Genomic DNA, 22,319 nt, shown 5'->3' on the forward strand with positions numbered 1-22,319 from the left:
CCGCCGCCCCGCAGCAACAGGCAGGACGAGGAGGAAGCGGCCCCCGGGGGTCCGCACCGCCCCGCCGCCGGCCTGAGCGGCGCCGCCGCCGCAGCGGGAGCCACCGAGCGGGCGGGGGGCGCCCGCGGGCCGCCGGCGATGGCGAACCAGCTGGTGATCCTGAACGTCTACGACATGGTGAGCCACCAGCACGGGGCGGCGGGCGGGGATCTCGGCCCCCTCCCGGCAGGGCGGCGGCGGGGGTGTCCTGCCCTGCGGGGGCCAGGGCGGCTGGGAAAGTTTGCGTGCCCTTCGCATGCCTGTCCCCGCGGGAGCTGCATCCGTGGGCGGCGGAGCGGGAGAAATAACGAACCCGGGGAGGGAAAGGGGGGGGGCGAGGGCGGTGATTTGGGAGGTCTGACGATTTATACAGCCCCTCTATGACCTGCGACAGAAGTTTGCCGGGTCGGGTCTTCCAGTGGCAGGTGGATCCCCTCCCTGTTGCGGGGGAAACTTCCCCTGCCGTAAATGTCCCCGACCTCTGCTGCTGCCCCAAAGCTCAGCAGCGGGGAGGCCCTGCCTTTCTGCTCACGAAAATCAGAAAAGGGTCCAGTTTTCAGCAGGATGGTGGTAGTTGGGGATAACCTCTGTCTCTGCAAGGATGAGAGCTTTTTAGCACAGTGTCAGTAAGGTGATTCTTTTCTAGTCCATAATTTTTGAATAGTTTTGTTATGGCTGCGACTTGGTAGAACTAAAAGAATCGCTCCAGCTTGATTTGCAGCCCTATGAGCTCACCTTCCCTCCCTCCTGGATAATCTTTATGTGGCACTTACAGCAACTGTTGTATTGTCTTAGCTTCAGCTGGAAGCTGCTCAAATGCCATGGTAACAAATGAGGTGCAAGTACCTGCATGGAACAGGAGGCTTAGATAAGTAATATTGAGAAAATATTATCTGTTAATGCGTTTCAATCGCTGGAAATTAGAACGAGTGGCACTGGTTCTCTGACCAAGTTTCGAGTCTACTGATAGAGGGACAGTAAGATGGAGAACTAGCTTCAGGTGATAGAGGTTGTGTTACTTAGCTTATTTTGGATAGGTTTTCCTACCACCACCATTTTAAAGTGAACCTTTGTTGTTTTGAAAGGGTGAAGGTATATAGTGTAGTGTCAGTGACTGGTGGAAGTGAGAAAATACAGCTTGTTTTGCTTGGGAATGGTCACATTCAAATGCTAAAATGTTTAATAGCAATCAATAGGGAGCTAACTGGCTTGAAATCAAATACATTTATGATATCATAGGAACTAGCCTGATTTTTGTAATTTTCTTTCACCCTACTACTTACCTTAGAAATCAATGTCCTTTTTTGGGGGGATTTTTTTGCCCACTCCTGTGTTTGAGTTCTGTATCGAGTGAATATAGCCTGTTACCTCAACTTTGGTTTCCTTCATTATAGACAGTGAAGGGAGACTGGAGACAGGAACAGTCTGTTCACTATGATTTTCTGAGAGATGGGAGAAGAAAAAGAAGTGATCTTTGCTCACCTGGTTGAGATCATATATGATGCCAATATGAGGAAAAGTCACAGTGTGCCTTATTTATACTAGACTGGAGGAGGAAAGGATGCCCTCTCACATGCATATATATGGCTTCTCTGGACTACAGTATGAATATATATATTGGGGAAATCTCTCTTAGCATAAAAATAGATGGTTTTACATATATTAACTATAAATATTTGTACAGAGAAAGAAGTAGGACTTCAGTTTCGTGACTCTTACATAAGAATATCTTTGAAGTCAAGGCTTGATGCACTTCTGACTCACCAAAATGAAGACCCACTGTTCTCACAAGGACTTGCTCAGTTGTGCAAAGCGGGCCCAGTTCACAGGCAGGCTGTGAAACCTTAACAGAGTGGACTGACTCCTGTGTATATACCTGCCAGGAAACTAGTGCCATGGCCTCTGAGAAACTCCATTCTCACTATGATGGTAGGACTGGTGGGGTGTGACTTCAGCATGGTGGTTTTTTTTCTCTTGTGATAGTCTGCTTTTCCATTCACATTGTGCTTTCTTTTTCCTCCAGAGCTGAATTGCTGTGATCAGTTTTACTCCAACCATCCTAGGAAGGCTGGCAGTTGACATGAGGGAAGTGAGGGGAAAACAGCAACAGGAAGGGTGTGCTCCTAAAAGCTAGTGTCATACTTTTCCTAAGGATATGTTAGGAACTGTTGGTTATCCTGTTGTTATTACTGGGGCTCTGCCTCTGTTGAGAATTCACATAGTCTCTAAAGCCACCATCTGTGGAAGGGACTTACTATCCAAAAGAAGCAGCCAAGCACATTTATTTGTTTGGTTACATGCAGGGGTGCCTTCTTGTGCATTAGTTGGCAGTTGTGCTAATTGTTGGAGCTGTACATTACCACAGATTATACATAGTATAAGATGGGACCACTAAGGAGAATATTTCTATTTCCTGCTTCAGTCTTGTGTGTTGTTTTGTAGCAATGTCTACCTTATTTGACCATTAGAGAGAGTTTTCCTTCAAACTCGTGAGAAAAACACAGGTTCATGGATCTCCGGAAGATACCATCAGTGAATGTCCTTTGTCAAACTTCTCTGCTGAACCACATCTCAGTCCGTTTGAAACCAAAGCCTCACTTTCATATTGCATAGCAGTTTTTGCTGCTTGTACAACAGCCTGCTGAAATCAATGGTCTGCTTTATTTGGGGGTACTAGGAGTGGGTGAAAGAAGGGAGGAGTCTTCTGTAATAGCAGTTTTGAAGTTTTGCTTATTCATCAAACCACACCAACTTTGTGTTTGAGACATTAGCAGGTTTGCTCTTTGCTTCTGACATTCCATGTCACTTGGAAGTGGGTTTGGGATATTTTTGTAGTTTAGTTTTGGGATTGGGGTTTTTTGTTTCTCTTGTGGAACAAGAGACCATTGTTATTCGTCTGGTTGACAGAACCAATGTTACTGTAATAACGAACAGCTTTATTTTAACCTGAACGCAAACTTCAGGTTAAAGTTTCATTTCCCAGGCAGCTGCTTAGGTATGCAGAGGAGTACTAAGTGACCTTGCTCCTGTTGGAACTCTTTACAGGACTGAGTTGGTTGCTTTTGGAGGATATACCCTTCTAATGTCCTTAGTGCTTTAAAAAGCGAAAATCTTTGATAGAACCAAAGTGAGAGTGGGATGCGTGTGTTGTAGAAGAAAGTAGACTTTCAAGTGCTGGTAACTTTATGGAGGGAGAGAAGCTTAAGGGTGTATTTATGTGGTACAGTTCATGCCTTTGAACATCTTTTATGATCATTAAAAGGGTAGGGTGAAGGCTTTGATATACTGTGTTTTGAGAACTGGAGTACTTTATAGCTTTATTTTAACTAACTGCTGTTTTTAGGGGTCTAGGTTTTTTGTGCCCAAGTAGTATCCTATTTTTTCCCTTGTTAAATAAGGCGATAACAAGCTAAAGTATTAATGTAAATGAAAGCTCTGGAGATAGTTTTGAAGCACTGGGATTAGTGTTCTGGGATTGTAGTGACATGACTTGATTGTGCACATAGAAAAATGCTTCTCTAATATTTTCCTAATGGTAGATTAAACCTGAAATCCTGTTTTACAAGACTGACATATTGCAAAATGTTGAGGATATGGGATTGCACCATACAACTATGGCAAAATCCATATCAAGACTAAAGGGAATCCAATTTGTGTAATGGAAACAAGGATGTAGCATTTGGGATCAGTTTGGGCATGTTACTGAACCAGTGAGCTACACAGATGTAATTTAATTTACAGTCTTTACTTTGTAAGTTGTATATAATCTTTTCAGCTGTAGCCAAATTCAGCACTCTTTGTTGCATTTGTCCTGCATTTTTTCCTTCAGTGAGATAAGGCATTTTGTTCAATGAGAAAATAGGACTAACCTTCCAATAGCTCATCCAGATTAAGTAATAATTAGATATAATTACTGTTCCTAGGGGGAAAGTAATTCTGCCTCATTGAAATTCTTTTATCTTCAATTAACCTACTCTGTTCTTACTGGAAATATGAAGCAAAGTGCCAGCTTGCTTCAGGCACTTCTTCCAAAGCTGCTAACTTTTGTTTTATTTGCCACCAGTGCTCACCTTGTGTAGTGTAGCGAGCTCCGTGTATGTAGGTGGCACCAGTGAGGAGGAGCCCATACTTGGATAGGCACAGGCCATGCTGAATACCTTTGCTTTCCATCCCGCTCATCCACTTCTGTGCAGATCAATGACAAGGCTTGGTGACTCACTTTTCTGTCCTCTCCCTGTACTTTGTGTTTGGTTTCGTGGGGTTGTGGGTGGGGAGGACGGTGAATAATTTTTTTCCTCATATTTTTCTGTCTAACAACCAACCAGGCTTTATTCTATCCCACTGCTTGTGGGATATCTTGTGTAAGTTTTGTTCTATTTTCAGAGAGCAGCCATAACCTTGCTTGGCATTAACAGATCCAATGGGTACATGATATGTAGGTTGTTTGGAATACAGCAGCCAAGATCTGAGTTTTCTGGCCACAAGTGCCCAGGAGAGGGAAAAACTAGACCACCAGAGACCCTGTCTAGCTCAGTTCCAGATTAGGTTCATTTGGATACACCTTCCCATTAGGCAAATGTACTTTTTCCAGTGCTGACAAACTGTACATTGACTGTGCCTACAGTTTTGACTATAAATATAAACGTGAAAGTATTTTGAAATGGTGAGCTGGTAAACTGGGGAGTAGGAATGGCTTCAGAACTGGAACAGGTTTACGTTGCTGTAGCTCCCCTGTTTTCCTGGGGACTTTGATTTCACCTCATGAGCAGAATCCATTTTTTTACGCTCACAAACCCACTAAGATGAGTAGTCTTCGCATCCTTCTCCTTTCTTGCCCTCTTGTTTTGTCCCTGTTCTGTGTCTTTCTATACAGAGTAAATTAAGCAGTGTATTTCTGGATGTAGTTTGTTCATACAGACTTGCTCTCTGCTCTGTTCTGAGGGGTGGAAGGAAAGAACTACTAAACCCTTTAAATAGACTAAGGTGATGATTTAGTGTACTCATCCATACCCCACTAGCTAACACAGCACTAGACTGACAAACCCAGAAATTAAAGCAAAGGGTAAAGTTCAGTCTTAAGCAGAATTTATCCACGGATCACAAGTGAGCTTTAAATAAATACAAGGCACAAAATCTGCCTTCTCTTAATTCATATTGACAAAATTTCCCACAGGTGGCTTGTCTGTTTGTAACTATTGGCATGATGTGCTCTTTTAGCCATTTAACTTGTTTTCATTTTTATTAATAGCTTGTCAACCTGAGGTTTAGTGTATCATTTTTATTGGGAGACAAAAAGCTTACATGCCACAATGTTTGCGATGGCACTGTAAATTACACACTGACTCCAGCTTGCACATCTTCAACACCTGCAACCTTTTACGTTCTTATCATTGCTGTGCTGCTTAGTGACTTCGCATCAGAAAACACTGATTATGTCAACAGGTTGTGTGAAGAACATGACTTCTTTTTTTTCTGCCTGCTTGCTAAATCAGTAGTAATTTACTGGGGGTACTATCTCAGCCTTTATCCTGCCCGCCAGTTGACTTTTTGAAGTCTGCTTTGCAAAAGTTCACATGGATGCTCTGGGAGGAAAAAAAAATCCTGTTATTGGAGTAATTAACAAAATAATGTTTTCCTTGTATTTTCATGAGGTTTTTCTTCCTAGCCAGTTTCAGTTTTGAAGATGCAACTGAGGCTTGTTTTTTTTTTTTTTTTTAGGACTTTGTTTCACGTTCCTTCTCAAATTGTGTGTCACTTGAAATTTTTTAATGCTTGGAGACTGATATTTTGAGGGTAGTGATGTAGACAGTGACAGTACTTTGAGGTTTTCCTTTTCCAGAGCTCTGTGCATATTTGAGGTCTTGAAGGTAATAGTTAGCTTCTGATAGATGCTGCTGCTGCCACTTTCATAAAAGAAAAGAGAAAGCACTAAGGGAAATTTCCTTTCTTTACTATTTTTTCCCTTTTCTAAAAAATTTCCACTTCTGATTCCTTTTTAAATGCATCTGTTTTCTGTTGGCTACAATACAAGTGATACATTGGAAACAAGTGTCAGACCTGTGCAAGGGACATCAACCTGATGTTTGGGGACCCATGCATCAGCAGCAAGAGAGAGCTTTGTCTCTTGTAGGGTGACCTCTAGTTGAGTATTCAAAGACATAATAAGGTAATTTCAGTCCATCTCTGAGTATGTCTTGTGTTTATCTGTTCATAGGCAGGTGTGGTCATTGCTATTAATGACAGTCGGTGTGTGTATCTCATGGTCCTACATTCTGATGTACTTTAAAGAAAAATGTGCTCCTTAAATTACAGCAATTGATTCTAGAATGTATTCCACTGCTTGGCAAACTTTACAACCTACAGCTTGCTGACAAATAGAAGGTTGATCTGGATTTCTCCCAGGTGCAGACTCCTTGATTGACAAGCTTTGACAGCACTAAAACACTGGAATAGCACCTAATGGAATTAATTCACTGTGTACAGTTGGGGAATTTTAATGACATTCTGTTGCCGTAAAATGGGTTGTGCAGTTTCCACTTTGTGATAGGGTTTAATGCTTTTGATGTGGGGGACAGTCTGCTATGAGAAGATAAATCTGTACTGCAAACTAACTAGAGTTTTGGGGTTTTTTCCCCCTTCTTTCCTTTTAGTATTGGATGAATGAATATACTTCTTCCCTTGGAATTGGAGTGTTTCATTCAGGTATAGAGGTGTATGGCCGAGGTATGTACAAGAAAAGCATAACTTACTTTTCGTTTCAGTAATGCTGTTATTTAAAAAGCATTTTTCAGGTAGTGAGGAGAGTCTAGCTCCCGAAACCTGTTCATCTCTTTTCTCATCTTTTCTGCCTCTGGAAAAAAACCTTGGACATGAATAATCTGGTAGCTGTCATGGATTCTTTTGTATAAAGCTATGCAACTATGAAAAAGTGTACAATTTATTCAGCTAGGCATAGAAATCTTTATTTTAGGTTTGGAAATACTTAAAAAACCCTACATTTAAAATGTGTGCTTTGTGTAAGCATGGTTGAATCCTTTCCTCAGTATTCTGTCAGCACTTAGTGCAAGGAGTTAATTTTTAACTACAGGAGCAATAATCTGTTGCAGAGGCACCTAAAAGTGCACGATGCTCAGGAAAAAGTCTATTCCTTATTGGTAGGTTGGTTTTTTTTAGAGACAATTTCTTTTATAGGCATCCTATACATGCTGTTCATAAAAGATACCCTTGTGGTAAATAACAACAATGCTTTTCAATTTTGCTAAATGGGTTGTGCTTGGGTGCTGCAGCCTCCTGATCTGTTCAGGCCACTTGGAACCTGCATTGCAGCCAGGAGGTATTTCTGAGCACGCCACAGCACGGGCTCAGGTCTGAGGTGTTTCTGCCCACAAGTGTAATGACACAATGAGGTGATGGTGTTGCTGAAAGTAGTCCAGTTAAAGAAGGAAAATCTGCTGCAGCATTTTGGTTGTTTTTTTTTTTTTTTAATGTGTTGGGAGGTGAGAGGAAGGAGCAAAAGGCAGGGTGTGCACTCCCAAGACCAGACTGCCCAAAGTTATCTTAAACTATGTTTCGGTAGGTATAATGGTCACATTGTATCTGGTTTTGCAAGTGTTACCAGAGCAACAAATTGGCAAAATGCAACGCTTTGTGTTAAAACTTTTTTTAAAATTTGTTTTAATCTGACCCAGAAAGACCTGACTCTTAATAGTGCTGTGCCTGAAGCCCAGTTTTTGAGCTGTGCCAAATACATGTGCCTCCCTTCCTGCTGGGATTATAGCAGCTTTCTCATATAGCAGGTCATGCCCCTGCTAGAACAATGACTTGAATTTTTTGAAGCACATCAAACTTTTTATTTATTAACCTGTTGTAAAAAAGATTAACCACAAAATTGAGTGCTAGACTTGGATGATGTGTTAAGAGTTTTGAGGAAAGGAAGTGTGAAGTCATGCTTAAAGCTTTTTACTACACTCTGGGTGCGGCGTGCTGTTATCTTACAGACACAGACAGAAGCTACAGCACATCATGATATTTTCAGGTAGTGTGAGTGCTTAAGCCAGCAGATGCTTTGTGCAGACCTGAGATGCGTGCACTGGTTTGTTTTCTTGTTATAGTAAAGAACTCGTGACAGTTGTCTTGCAAATCAAGACATTTAAAAAACCTATTAGGCCACTGCTCACTGCCACACTGAGGGCTGTGGTGTACACTGAATAGAAGTGCCATCAGGCCTCTGAGGATGCAGTACTTTGAATCCCCAATTTAGACATATGTAAGTGGAATTTTAAAGACCAGTATGTGTAAAGAACATTGGCGAGATGTACAATTTAACTTGTAAATGCTCACTTACACAATGAAAACAGTATGTACTTACTGCAAAGTTTTTCAAGTTAAACCTGTACACTGATGTAGGAAATTTCCTGTCAGTTTTTACTTATGCTGAGTAGTAACTGATAAAATTATTAATTTCCAGCTCATCTGCTCCCCATGTAAATAACATGTCTGGTTGCTAGCTTTAGATCCTTGTGAAGTCATCTTCCAGTCAGTGAGCTCTGCTGTTTTTTACTGTCATCAGATGCTGTTTTTGTTAAATCTGAGCTTTCTCTTTCAGAATTTGCCTATGGTGGTCATCCGTACCCTTTTTCTGGAATATTTGAGATTTCACCGGGAAATGCTTCTGAGCTAGGAGAAACATTTAAATTTAAGTAAGAAAGATTACCTATTTTCTTGCTCTTTGAGAAAGTATATGAAAGAGACAATTTGTTGCATTTATTTTTGAGGGTAGATGTATTGAATTGTACAGGATTTCTGACTTGCTGAGAAATTCATGTGTTTGCATAGAAATGAAAGATGGACAGAGGTGACGAGACAATGAAGTGTCTACAGCAAGGAACATTTTTTTAGCATACCATTAAATTCCTTAAGTGCATACAAATTTTGTGGACTTGTGGCTAACTTTTATTACTCACACAGTGTAAGCAATGCAGTAACTTTTTCAAGGTGGATAATTGGCAAGGAAATATAATCTCTCGTGAGAAAGGTGAAAGTGGTGCCATAAAAAGGAATAGAAAGAATCTTTGTTATTCTTGGAGAACAGAAAGATCTTGCTACCCACAGTGGGGTGAATTTTGAGCAATGTATGAACAGTAGTCCGCCTATATCATGGCAGCCTGATCATCTACTCTCTTTTTCTCTTCTAGAGAAGCTGTGGTTCTAGGCAGTACTGACTTTATGGAAGATGATATAGAAAAAATAGTAGAAGAGCTTGGAAAGGAATTCAAAGGAAATGCTTATCACCTAATGCACAAAAACTGCAATCACTTTTCTTCAGCTTTATCTGAGGTAAACAAACATAAAGGTCTATAGAAAGGTTCTTCACAGGTGGCTACAGAGCATCATCTCCTTCTGGTCCTTTGGAATGTTTGGTTTAATTTTCAGCTTCCTATCTCCAATACCTTGGGCAAATGTCACTATTTTTCAGGTTGTATTTGTGCTTATGTCCCAAGCACCAGATTTTGCTGCTAAATGTTGTTGTCATACATAGCTTGTGTTAGAGCAGAGGTGCATTCCTAAAGAGATACCTAGTAAATAACGTATTAACAAGATTTCAAAATAATTTCAATTGTTTCAGGGACTGCTCCTGAAGATAGAACTACATGTTAGTTTTGTCAGATTACTTGTATTTCCCCACAGAACCATCACACTGAAAATAATTTTCAAGGTTATGACCTACTGTTAAAGAATAGCAAAGGCACTGAAGTTACGCAGACAATGTTAATCTTCTGCTTGAGAGGCTTTTGTCAAGTTATTGCTCTGCCAGCACCTGTGTCTTGGTCATGTAGATATTTGAGTGGTCATGCAAAGCATCTGACCGAGGAGTCGAAGGGGCTTTGCTTTTCCCCCTCACTTTGTTGTAACATGATCAGTTTGCTAATATGATTGAATGCCTGATCATTCACATGTGTATCCACACAAGGGAAAGGGTCAGAAACAAGTAATCCAGGACAATGAGGGGAATGGAAATTTTTATTGATAGTTGACAATCTGTGCTTGCCAGAATTTATTCTTATGTTTCATTGAAACACCCCAAAACAAGAATGACTATTTTTCCCATGTGAACTTTCATAGATTTTAATTGGGTTTTTTTCCAAAATAGTTAATGCATACTTACTGTGTAGCCTGTGTTTTATGTAGACTGATCTTGGTACTGGTAGTGGAAAGTGGAAAATTTTATTGAGATGATGATTCATGTGCAATGCTGGTACAAGTAAGTAGGGTGAGACACTGACAAAGCTGCAGTTGGTGTGAAATCTGGCCTATATGGCCAGGGTTTTGCCATATTCTTCAGCTGCATGGTCATACTGTTTCTGTTTTAGGTCTTGTCCTATTTAGTGTTCAAATTGGCTATAGAAGTGGGTATAATTACAAGTTAAATGCTGCTCTGTTACAGCAGGGTAATGCTCACATTCTCCAAATTTGCACTGTAATACCAGAAGTGAATATGGAGGTAGTGAAGTAAAGTAGCTCACTCCTTGAATAGTGGCAACAAAATTACTTAATGACTGACGTGCAGTAGAAATAAGTACTTATTGCAACTTTATGCATTTTTGAGGAGTTGAACCCAGCTGTGCATTGTTTAGCTCCTCCTGTCCCAATGAACTGAAGTGTGTGCTTGGCCTCTGCGTTGTAGGGTAGTGACGTCTTGTGGAAGTGGTCAGAGGCCACCACAGTAAAGAGCCTCAGCAGTGTGTGTAACTCCATACAACTCTGGTGTTGACACTGTCTTTCTGGGCACTTGATTTCAGGGTGCTTTTTTTGTACCAGTGAGGTTTCTCCTGCAATTTCTGTTTCTGAGGAGTTAGCACTGAACAGAAACCATAGCTTAACTAATTTCTGTGCCTTTTATAGAAGTTATTCAAGGAGAGTGAGGTGGTTAGGCTTTTCAGGACTTCTAAGAAAATCACAGATCCGTGTGTCCAGCTTTCACAATGGAATATAGGTCTCCTTGTGGGACTTGGAATGCTGCCTTTACCGATGGAGAAAGTTGTCATTGTGCAGCTAACTTGGATGCTTCTTGACTGGCTTTTGTGATATGTAAACTGCAAGGCTGCTGCAGCTTTTGCTTTTTATTTACAGTACTGCAGTTTTGTTACTGCTGAATCCAGAAAACAAATTAACTCTTTCTTTTTCCTTCCCCCATAGATTCTCTGTGGAAAAGAGATTCCACGATGGGTGAATCGCCTTGCCTACTTCAGCTCTTGTATACCCTTCCTCCAGAGCTGCCTGCCAAAGGAGTGGCTAACTCCTGCAGCCCTCCAGTCTAGTGTTAGCCAGGAGCTACACGATGAGCTGGAGGAAGCTGAGGATGCAGCAGCATCAGCTTCCTTGGCAAGCTCAGCATCTGGGTCTAGAACTGGACGCCACACCAAATTATAAGTCCTCCTCCAAAGTAGCAAATGGTTTGAAATACTTCAGTTTGATCTCTTCAGCAATTGACTTCCTGACAGAACATGAGAGCCAACTCTAGAACATTGGTTTTATATGCAAAAAAAAAAGCTCTCATCAACCCCTGTTTCAGCTCAGGATTATTTACATAGTGAAAGGAACTGCTGGGAGAAAAGGGAAGGATTTTGTGTGAAGCCACCCTTTTCATTTTCACCTGTTTGGTAGACCTGAGTTAACATCTTGCATAAAGCAGAACTTAAATTATTTGTTTACAGTATTGTGTACTGCTGTTTACAAGTCCTGTAAGGACTCCTGCCACCATGGAAGAAGAAAGAATTTGAGTTTGATTTAACTGTTGGTATAAATGAAAAGCAGTGGTGTGATGCCCTGGATGAACTTTCCCCTTTGTTTTCAAGATTTAAGGCAGGAGAATGTTAAATTGAGAAATGCCAGAAACTGCTGAATACTATATATGTGAACAGGGTACTGTGCACTTAAAGTGGCTGATGTAAACAGGTAGATTCCAGGATGTAGGGAGACTGGTTTGGTCTAAAATCTGTTCCTAGAAGTATGACCTCTACATTAATGAAACTGTGGATTTTTGCACATATGAAGGGAAATTTCTATCTCATTGCAATGCACATCAATCCTTTTTTTTTTTTTTTTGTAATTCAGCCATGTAGTTTTCATCCTGTCTTCTGTCTTTACTTGCAGTTTACTTCAGGATTTAAGCACATGAATATCATCTGCTAGAAGCATCAACAAATGTTTCACTTCTTTGCTTTACTTGATTTCAAACTTGTGTATATAAGTTAGTACTTGTATTCCTTTTTGTTTGTTTCATATAGTTTGGAATTGTGTAAAACAAGCCATTTATGGTTGGGGAATGGCCTTTGCTTCCTGCTGCTGATTTTGCTTCTTTTGAGTTTGTAAACATTCGCGTCCTTCTTTTTTTGAGCTAAAAATTACTGCCCAGTTGTGCATATCTGCACAAATGATAGAGAAATCCTAATTTATTTTCCCACAGTCTCTGTCTGTGGCATTAACTTTCTTATCAGATGTAATGAAGAAAAACCTGAAAATTGCTTATGCACCTGCGTGTTTACACAGCAGAACCCACTAATCTGCACACATAATTGTATCTGAAGGTAAGAGATATTATTTTCTAAAACACAGAAATATGTTTGCTGGTAGATTATAATTAGAGCTAAATTATAATTAGTGATCAGAATATATAATGGAATGCCTTATTCTTGTTCACTTACCAAGAGAATTAATTGTTCTTCCAATCATTGGTGTAAATTAGTGAGGTTCTATTGTGCACATAAGGCTACAGTAGCACAAACATGAGGGAGGTGAGCTTGAGTATTTTGTAAGACTTGCTGCCTTAAACTAACAAAAAACATACCATCCCTAAACCAATCAGCTCACAAAGAAGTGTGCATTACTAGAAATACAAATGATTCTTACAAGTTTTATTTACAGTCTTTTGCTGGGTTTAGTTTATCCGTTGAATGAAATACTGACTCTGCAGTTTCTGCTGTTTAAAAGCAAAAAAAAGTCTTCTTGGGAGGCAAAATGCTTCATGTTATGAATGCTCCTGGCCATGGGTAGTCATGCCATTGAACCCTATGGGAAGGTGCAGTAGCTGTATCATAGTAAGAATTCTTATGGTTCCCAGCTCTGACTTGTGTTAGAAACAAGTGGAAGTTTTTCTGCTGCCACCTGGGTTGAATCCTTCATCAGACAGACTTTAGGTTTTCACTTATCTTCTGTGATGCAGTGTAGTAGAGAGAGAGATATGCTTAGTTCTGGGGGGGGAATCAAGTGAGACTCTTTCTGGAAAGAGCAAGATAATAGTAAAAGTCTCCATAACTGTATTTTGGTACGTGTTTTAATAATCTCTTCTACCAAGTGGGAAATGCTTAAGACTGGTGAGTCTGCCACTACATTCTCTGTTTGACCTCCAGAAGCTGGATATACTGACCCTCCCTGTTGAGTGCTTTTCACTCTGAATTTGAATTTTTCTTTCCTTTTTTTTTTCCCTGTAGTGAAAATGAATATGGTGGTCTCCAGTCAACTCTCAAGCATTACAGAACTGAATCTCGCACTACTCACAGCTCAGACAACAGGCTGCAGACAGGTTATTTTGTCTCTGCTGTGCAGCTGTGGTAGTAATGTGACTAAGTCTCTTGGCCGAGGCAGGTCCTTTATTTCAGCTCAGGGTTGAGGCCACTGATCTAGCAACGTACTGTAGCTTTTCCTAGGCTTTAGGAAAAATAAATAGAATGAATTTTCATTGCTACCTTTTATGTACCAAAATCAGCTTTTTAGGCTTCTGATACATCCAGAGCACTAGGTCACAAATCTCTACACCTTCATTAACACACACAATTACAGCATGTACAATGCAAGAACGTGACAGATCACAGCACAGTTTTTATTTAGAAGTAAAACTAAGACTATTTTTTATAAAGCAGACTGGAAAGTTTGTAACAAAAACATTCATTTTATTGGTAGCTGTACAGGCGAAAATACTGTCTTATGCTCCATAAAGACTTTTGTTTGTTTGTTTGAAAACCATCAGTTTGTAAATCCTGTGAGGAAACTGACACCTGAACCCTGAAGGTTGTTGAGTATCGTATCAAAGCGAGCAGTACTGTAACTTCAATTGTGTGCTGTCAGCTCAGCCTCTGCTGGATGCCTGCAAGAAGTCACCCTGCCAGTGGTTACTCCGATTTGTTAGCAATAGAGCAAGTTACCTTTCACCAGCATTACTGCCAAGCAGGGATTACTTTAGTCTACTAACGACCACACTGTGCTAGGACTAGAACACTTCAAAATGCTGTGAGAAAGCTGGACACCTGTGGAATCTTTTCCATCAAAACGGGTAGAAAAATATCACCACTTCAGGGTTCTGTCTGTTTACTTTCTCATTCTTGTTTAGTTTTCTGTGAGATAGTACTTTTGATATGTATTACATTGTTTAACTCAGTCATTTTATTTAAATGCCATTTTCTGTTCAGCAAGCCAAAAAAATCCAATGTACTGTCAGTGTGCACCAGTAACTTCAGAGTGGCTTGGTAAAAAAAAAAAAAAAAACATAGTTGCATTACTTCTAAAATTTGCAATGCAATTCTGATCACTATTAATAGATGATAATTTTCACTGTTGGAAGTTGGTTACAAGCTGAAAATTCACTGATGCATTTTTTGTAAACTTGTATTCAAGTTTACTGTACTACATAGTATTTGTATAAAATTCAAAGAATTTTGACTTTTGTTACCTGTACATGGCAACAAGTTGTCTAGCATCTTAAACTTAAATCCATCAGTTTATTAAAAATACTTTTATAAAAAAAAAATTGGCTCTGTGTGTTATTCCCTTTGTACCTACAGCTTGTTTCGGCAGTGCCACCCAAGCTGATGTTTGGTTTTGAACGATGGTTTTGAAGGACAGTGAGACTATCCAAGGGTTTCCTGTAGTTAAGCTTTAGGCTGTTAGGCTGACATGAGCATCAGGTGCTGTGGTTTGGTTTTCCTGAGGCATTAGTGAGAGCCACAAAGTTCCTAACAGACTACATTCAAAATGTGTTTAGATTTCATGTACCACTACATCTGTTGGAGTGTCCAAACACTCTGGTGTGCTTGATACTTTGCAGATATCTTGTGCCATATCCTACAGATTTGCTCGAGAGCCTGGCTCTGTGGTCTGGATGTGCAGCAGAGGAGCAGCCACGGAGGTGTGTGGGGTCTGTAGTGTCCACCTTCTGCCAGTTCCTTGGAGCAGAGCAGAAGTGCGCAGAGTACAGAGCAGCACCAGCGGCAACGCCAGCCTCAGGCGCCGCTGGCTGTGCTGTGCCCGCCCTCGTGGCAGCAGTGCCGCTGTGGCACGGCCCAGCACTGATTCAGGGCCGAGATGCTCCCCTGGCTGTGGAGCCAAAGAGCTGCCAAGCTATTGCCCGGACAGGGCAGCTCGGGAGTTGGGATGCAGCCTGCCCCCCTGTCTGGTTCTGTGGGGTGGTGGCACCTCTCCTTAAAGATGTGGTGGTTCTGGGCTGCAGAGCTGGCGGCTCCTTGCAGTGACTCTGGCAGTGGGGTGCCGTGGGGCAGCTGCATGGTGAGCCAGCTGGCCCAGCCTCTTCCCCAAATATCCCAAGTGCCAGAACAGAGTTGGCAGCAGCCCTTGAGGACACGCTTTGCCAGCACCGAAAGGTGTTGGTGCTGGAATTTGCAAAGGGCAGATGAGTGCATGTGTCTTAGCAGAGAGACTTCTCTGCACGTTGAGGGCACTGATAAATGGGAGTGCTGTCCTCTGGCTGTCCAAGTTGGTGCTGCCCCCACCTGTCTCTCTCCACAGCTGGGGCAGGGATGTGTTTTGCCGTGTTGTACATTTTGAGTATGGCATCTCCATGTGCACTGCTGATGAACAGTGGCTAGGAGAGGCTGTTGGAGAAGTTGCCCAGACACAGATGTGTTCCCTTTTCTGACTGCTAGTGGACCCTAATCACCAGCAAACCTGCAAGAGAGTTTGAGCAACTTGTAACCTATTGAAAGGAAACTTGGGAACAGTTCATCAGTTAAAACTAATCTGAGTTCAAGATGAACTCTGGCATCCAATGGCCAAGAGTGCTTATCAGCTTCTAGGAGGGTGATCAATACACAAAACCACCTACTGCATTGTTGGCTAGTGGGTGAGGGGCTGCATTTAACTGAGCTGCTCTTGAAGAAAAAATAAATGTTTCAAATGAAATTTTATTTTCTAGAAGTTTCTTCAGCCATGCAGAGTTATATGACAAATCTGTCATTGGAACAGCTTCACAAGAGGCAGAGGTTTTTTTATGGCTGTAAGCACCTTGGTCCTATCACCCTGCCCCAGAACAAATACATTCTTTCTCAGTGCTTCATACAGTTCAACGGAAATGGCTGTTGGCCAGTTCCTGACTTTGGCTGATATCCTGTGGTTTGGTCTAAATCAGATCATTAGAAACTTCAAACTTGTCGATGTAACAACTTGTCAGGGAAGCCATGGCAGCTCCACTGGCTGCTCCCATTCCCGCTGGGCTAGAGTAGGAATCCTGTATTTTTCACATTATCTGATCCACTGAAATTAGCACATAGCAAACTAAACCAGGATCTGCCATAAAGAAATGCAAGATCCTTTGCTGGCATAGTTTTAGCTTGCTTGGAGCATGATAGAGGCTACATCCATCTTTGGGTCTCCATAGAGAGGGACATTGCTCATACCGGAGCCATGCTCAATTCTCCCCACCCCATCCATCTCTGAGCGGCAGCTTGGGACACCTAGGACTAAGGGAACACCGCTCCTGCAGGTTTAAAACAGGTGGTCAGCAGTTCTTGTGGTCTTCTCAAAGTAGTCTGTTGATCTGGAATCCTCAAAGCAGCAAGCCTGCTGCACCTGCTGCTTACCTGCTGTACTGCTTCTAGACCATGTGGCTGTGTGAGAGAAATCGCTGTTAGTGTCTCCTGAATGAAGGTGAAGGAGGGGCTTCATGTGTGCCCCACAGGAGCTTTTGTTCATGGACTTTAACTCATGATTTCCTTTTAGGGGGCCATTTTTACCTTTTTATCCCATTTCACCTTTACACAGCCTGAAACAAGGCACCCAGATACAGAACTTCAGGAAGCTGGGACTGTGTTGCTGAACTGTTCCTGCTGGGGCTCACCATAGCTTGGGAGGAGTGTTAGGAAGGGGTACAAGCCATCATGGAGGAGAGAAGCCTTTCCTACGTCCATGATACCAGCCCTGTCTGCTGCCCCAGGCAGCTGTGGGATAGAAGTGTGGGGGTTTTCAAATGCACCCCTTGTGGGGTTCTGCTCTGGTCCCAGCATGGCTGATGGTCAATATGGGTCCTCCTTTACAGTGAGATGTGAATCAGATACCTGCTGGCCAAACAGGGCACAGACAGGTTTTTATCAGGCTCCAGTGAAACATGTCCAAACTCCCTCACCAGGCAGGGACGGGGGCAGAGGAGACCCTCTGTTCCCAGTGAGCGCCTGGATGACGTGGAAATGCTCCCTCATGTTTCCAAAGTCGGAATGATCATTATTGTTAGCTCAAGCAGAGCCAGGGCTTTCCTCCCAGAATAAGTATAAAGCCCTGTTAAACCCACCTAATGACAACACAAATCAAATTGAACAGAAAATGTCTTGTGTTCCCTACTTAGGCTACGGAGGCTTGCGGCTTTTGTCCTGGTTTTCCCATTCCTAATTTGCCTGTGGGAAACGCTGCCTTCCCCCAGCCCTCCCCATGCCAGCACACAATAGCTGCTTGTTTTTTGCCTGGAAGGAATTGCTGAGCCTTTAAATAGCTGGAATTGGGTTTATTTTTCTTCTGTACTTCAGCTCATTCATTACTCAGTCATAGCATCCTAAAAGTGAAGATTTCCAAAAGCATTGGCATTTCCCTCCTTTGTTTTGGTTTTTTTTTAACCACAGAAAGATGCTCTGCATCTTAAATTTCATGCACCAGCCCAGTGTTAGTGTCACTAACTAATCCTGCAGTGAAGTGTCAGCTTCCAACAAATTAATTCACATGCCATTAAGCAAACATGAACTGAGTAGTGAGGACTAGCAAGAGCTGATGGCAGTGTACCTGGCTCAAATGCAACTGTAAAGGTCAATTATTTTTTATGTCAGAGAGACTTGGAAAGTTTAGTAAAAGCACTGTGGCGGCTGTCCGGGCTTGCTCTTCCCTCCAGCACTCTGGAGTCGAGGGCAGAGAAACACCTCAGGGAGTGTCCGGCTTTTGTGGATGCTCTCATCTCTGCAATTGCTTTCTTTAAGCTGCTTTGCCCTTCCAGGAGCCTCGTGGCTTCTGTGCATTTTAAGAGGTTTAAAGGAAGGACAGACTCCGTGGCCTAGAGCGCTGCCTCTGCCCGTGGCTCCCTGCACAAACGTTCCTGCAGTGAAATGCCACACCATGGCATGCACCCAGGGATGCCGTGCTCAGCCCATGCTTTTGGAGAGTAGGGATGAGCATGGCATGGGAACCTGCAATGCATCCTTCAGACAGACAGGCAGCTTCTAGTCCCTTTCCAGCTGGCACTGAACTTCAAAGGTGTAATGATTGGTGCTAATATTGCTGCAATTATTGGTGTTAATGTTGCTGCCTCCAAATGAGAAAGAAAAAAAGGCTTTTATACTAAATAAACTGATTATTTACTGTCATTATTTACTGATAATAAACTAATACTGCAGAATTAAACTAAGTACAAAATGGAATCTGTTCAGAGCTAGACTATGCACCTTCCTGGTCCTGGCCTGTGGCATGACCTTGTATGTACAGCACTTCCAGAGCAATCAGCTCCTGAGGTCATCTTTTTCTCCCTCAGTCTCTCCCCTGCAGATGTTCAACTTCCTAAATGGTCTCTGAGGGTCTGCTTTTTACTTGCAGACGAGGTAGCCCTGTTGGTCATGACAGTCTTCCCTGACTGTGTCATGAGCTGATCTATACTTCTTCCTAATCATCTGGGGAGGTTTACTGAGAATGTCTTGCAACAGCAGCAACTCCCCCAGAAATGTGCTCTTGTTTAATGTCCACCGGGGGCAGCCTTTGCAGCATATCCCTGGTAGCCTAGGAAAGCTCGCTCCCTCCTTGCAGGCTTCGAGGTGATTTTCTGGCCGCTTTCCAAGCTAGCAGTTGCCTTTAAGCCATGTCTGCGAACACGAGGAAAGAGATGAAGTAGGATACTTTTCAGCTGCTCACCTTCATAAATTTTAATATTTCAGTTTCATAGGAAAAAACCCCACCCTAAAAGTGCGCTTTGAATGCTGGCTTGACTTTGAGTAGCCAGTCTGTGAGAGACGTTAGAAACTCCACATCCATCAGCAGCAGGAGAGGCCAAAGTACTTGATTGACAGCTATATTTTCAACTGTGGAAGCCTGTTCTGTTAGCATCATCCTTCCATGATAACCTCAGAACACGAAAACCTTTGCCCTCCTCTCTGAGCAGCCCACAGAAGCTCTGTGCAACAGCAACTTGCTTTTGGGACAAGAGCCGTGGGGTGCACTGTCTGCAAGGCTGCTGCCACTGGAGTGCTGCAGCAGACGCAGGGGATGCCCTGTGAGGGGACCTGAGCCAGTGCCACTCACATGAGCAGGATGGGCTCCCAGAGACACAGCAAGGGATTTCCAGGGCTCCCCCCTCCTCACAGCATCACTTTACTCATTTCAGAAACTGCCCTGACACAACTGTTCTAGCATTAAGTGACCTTCCAGCATGAGGGGGGTTGCCACTCAGGCCAAGAGCTACAGCTGCTTTTAAAATTAAAACCAAACATACTCCATGCTGGTGCCGGCAGTTTGAAGAAATGCAACCAAAAGCTGCAGCTGAGCCTGGGTTAGACAAGTCCCCTCTCTCTGCCCAAACACACAGACAAAACTGCTAGCTCTTGAAGAGCGTGATATAGGTTTGTGGCTTCTTAAGGAACACCACAGGTAACAGAACCTTCACCTGGAGAGCAGATATTTCTGGTAGTAGGTTAGGAAGAATTCCAAAAATATTTGCAAATTTAATGCAATGCATATAGGGCTTTATTATAAATGTATATATCTTTATTTTATTATAAATGTTTATATCTTTAGCAAGTTGACCTATAGGAGTATTCTGGCAGCAGTGGAATAAATGAGAACAAAGTATCCGGAGTAAGTGGGTAGGGGACACATGCATATTCAAAGCTAACCACAAGTCCTTCCATCTACTGCTGAGGCCTGGGAATGATGCAGGGATGGGAAGGGGAAAACATCTATAGACCCTTCCTCCCTCTGCCCTCCTCCCCTGGGTGCAGGACAAGTTGCCCTGAGAGGCAGGAAGGATGAGGTAGGATGAGGAGGACATGCAGCAGCCAGGAGAGACACTGCACTCAGGCTGCTGCCAGTGGAATGAGCTGAAGCCTTTGAGCCTGGGCTTGTCCACCTCACGGCAATGAGCAAAGGATGTGCATGTGCAGACTGAGGGAAGCCCATCCACAGGGGCCAGGGAAGGACAATCAGGTCAGCTGTCTTCTTTCCTACACATGCTGCCAGTCCTTTCTTGGTTTCCATGGAAACTGGCTGCTGCAGAAATGATGTTATGAAAATTACTTCCGAGATTTAAAGCTAACAGATTGGCTTTGCTCTGACGGGAGCAGAGAGACTCATCACTGTATTGCCCTGTGTGTGGTGTGAAAGTGGTTTCAGAGGAGCTGCAGGTACCCCACAACAGCCTGCACCACCTGCCCTGTGTCACTGGCAGCCTGTGCAGCCCCAGCCAGGGCTGAAGGGGAGGAGGAGGAGGAGGAGGAGAAGGAAGGAGCAGAGACTTCAGTTCCCACTAGCTCCATACCGGTGGGTACACCTCACACCAGCACAAGAGGCAGTGCTGTTGCCATCTCTGGGGGCAGAAATTTATTGTTTGCCCTGCCAAGTCCAGGCCACCATCAAGCCAGCAGAGGCACCACAAATGTGTTGAGCTTGTGGTGAGATATCCAAGAGGCTGCAAGAAGACTGTGCTGCAGCACCTGGAGTGGAAACAGTAAAGGCAGCAATGGTGGCTTAGAGCCAAGTGCAGCCACTGTGAGGCTGCCTGTCCCTCTTACCCAGGTACTGAGCAGGGGACTTTATTCAGTGTTTGCTTTCATATTTGCCATGGCCACCGAGTGGTCAAACATCAGTCTTGTTGGATAGGCCAACTCTTACATAAGTTGCTCTCAGAAATACATGTATTATTTAATAAACCAAGGTCATGCCTCGCTGAGAAGCTCTGAAGCAACAAAGCAAGCCAGTCTTAGATGGAATAATTGGCAGAAAAACATGCAGAACTTAAAAAGCTTAACTCTCCCTCCGTATTATTAATTACTCAATCGAGTTTCATTTGGAAGGAGTCCATGAAAGTATAAAGAGGCATTTAACCTAACAAGAGAAACTCCACAGCCCAGGTTAGACAGTGTGGTGGAGGCCTGTGATCGATGATCAGGACTGGTGGTGTGAAGACCAGCTGTGCCCACCACAGCAGTGACTCACATCTCCCATGGAAGGAGGCAGGACAGATGTGTAGAGCCCTGTGCCTGTTCAGCTTAATGCAGTGCTTGCATAAGCAATAACTTCAGCAGAAGAACAGCCTTCCTTGTGGATAATAATCAGGGAAATCACAAAGAACATCTGGAAACAGATGCCAGTAGGGTGAAATTAATTTCTAGCATGAATTTTGACGTTTCTAGAAGTTGATCCAACATATTACAAAAATGTTGTCAATAACACAGAAATGTTGAAGGCAGCCAAATCAGACATCAATTCTTTTTTTTTTCAGGTTCTGCAAATGACAACTGATTATAGCACTAGCAAACAAGTGTTTGTAGTTGAAAAGTTCCTTGGTGCAGTGAGAGCTACTTGATCCTGGTATCTTTCTGTGAATTTTTTTCTGCATCTCTGTTGCAAAATCCACTCAAAATTACTACACCAGGTTACCCATGACCCTGTTTCTGGAGAGACTCCCTCAGCAAGGCTCTACAAAACTTGAGGATGTAAAACTAGAAATCCTGGGAGCAATGTGTACCTTGTTGTGGAGTGTTTCATCTCCTTATGCAGTGTTAAAGTGTTTCTATGCAGGTCTGAGGAGTATAAACACAAATTACTGAAGCCATGTAACTGAAGTCATAAAAAACTTTACAGTACAACTAATAAGCAATCAGATACTTTTTAATTTAGAAGCAGAACTTGATGGTCTATAGTCCATCAAAGGAGGAACAAAGCCCCACAGAAGACAGATGTGGTGTTTTATGGAAGAAGCGTGTAGGTCACAAAATGCCAGTAAACTGCAGCATTGGAAGATACACAGCATG

General features: G+C 42.7%; 1 protein-coding gene across 1 annotated transcript; it reads left to right on the forward strand.

The window, feature by feature from the left end:
* The first annotated feature begins 21 nt into the window (after positions 1–21).
* Positions 22–14,842, forward strand: DESI2 (desumoylating isopeptidase 2). The gene is made up of 5 exons (XM_042023017.1): positions 22–177; positions 6,690–6,762; positions 8,645–8,738; positions 9,234–9,375; positions 11,236–14,842. The coding sequence occupies exons 1-5, from the start codon at positions 139–141 to the stop codon at positions 11,467–11,469; spliced, it is 582 nt and encodes a 193-aa protein (XP_041878951.1). The 5' UTR covers positions 22–138; the 3' UTR covers positions 11,470–14,842.
* The last annotated feature ends 7,477 nt before the right edge of the window (positions 14,843–22,319 follow it).

This window comes from Corvus kubaryi, unplaced genomic scaffold (assembly GCF_017639235.1).
Source record: "Corvus kubaryi isolate FWS band 111438036 unplaced genomic scaffold, C.kubaryi_AGA036_p1.0 37232, whole genome shotgun sequence".
NCBI classification, from domain to species: domain Eukaryota; kingdom Metazoa; phylum Chordata; class Aves; order Passeriformes; family Corvidae; genus Corvus; species Corvus kubaryi.

Excerpts from the sequence above, each read along its gene's own strand:
- DESI2 (XM_042023017.1), top strand. The coding sequence starts at position 139 with ATGGCGAACCAGCTGGTGATCCTGAACGTCTACGACATG. Across the intron at positions 178-6,689 it reads TCCTGAACGTCTACGACATG|TATTGGATGAATGAATATAC; the intron begins GTGAGCCACCAG and ends CTTTCCTTTTAG. Across the intron at positions 6,763-8,644 it reads TATAGAGGTGTATGGCCGAG|AATTTGCCTATGGTGGTCAT; the intron begins GTATGTACAAGA and ends TTTCTCTTTCAG.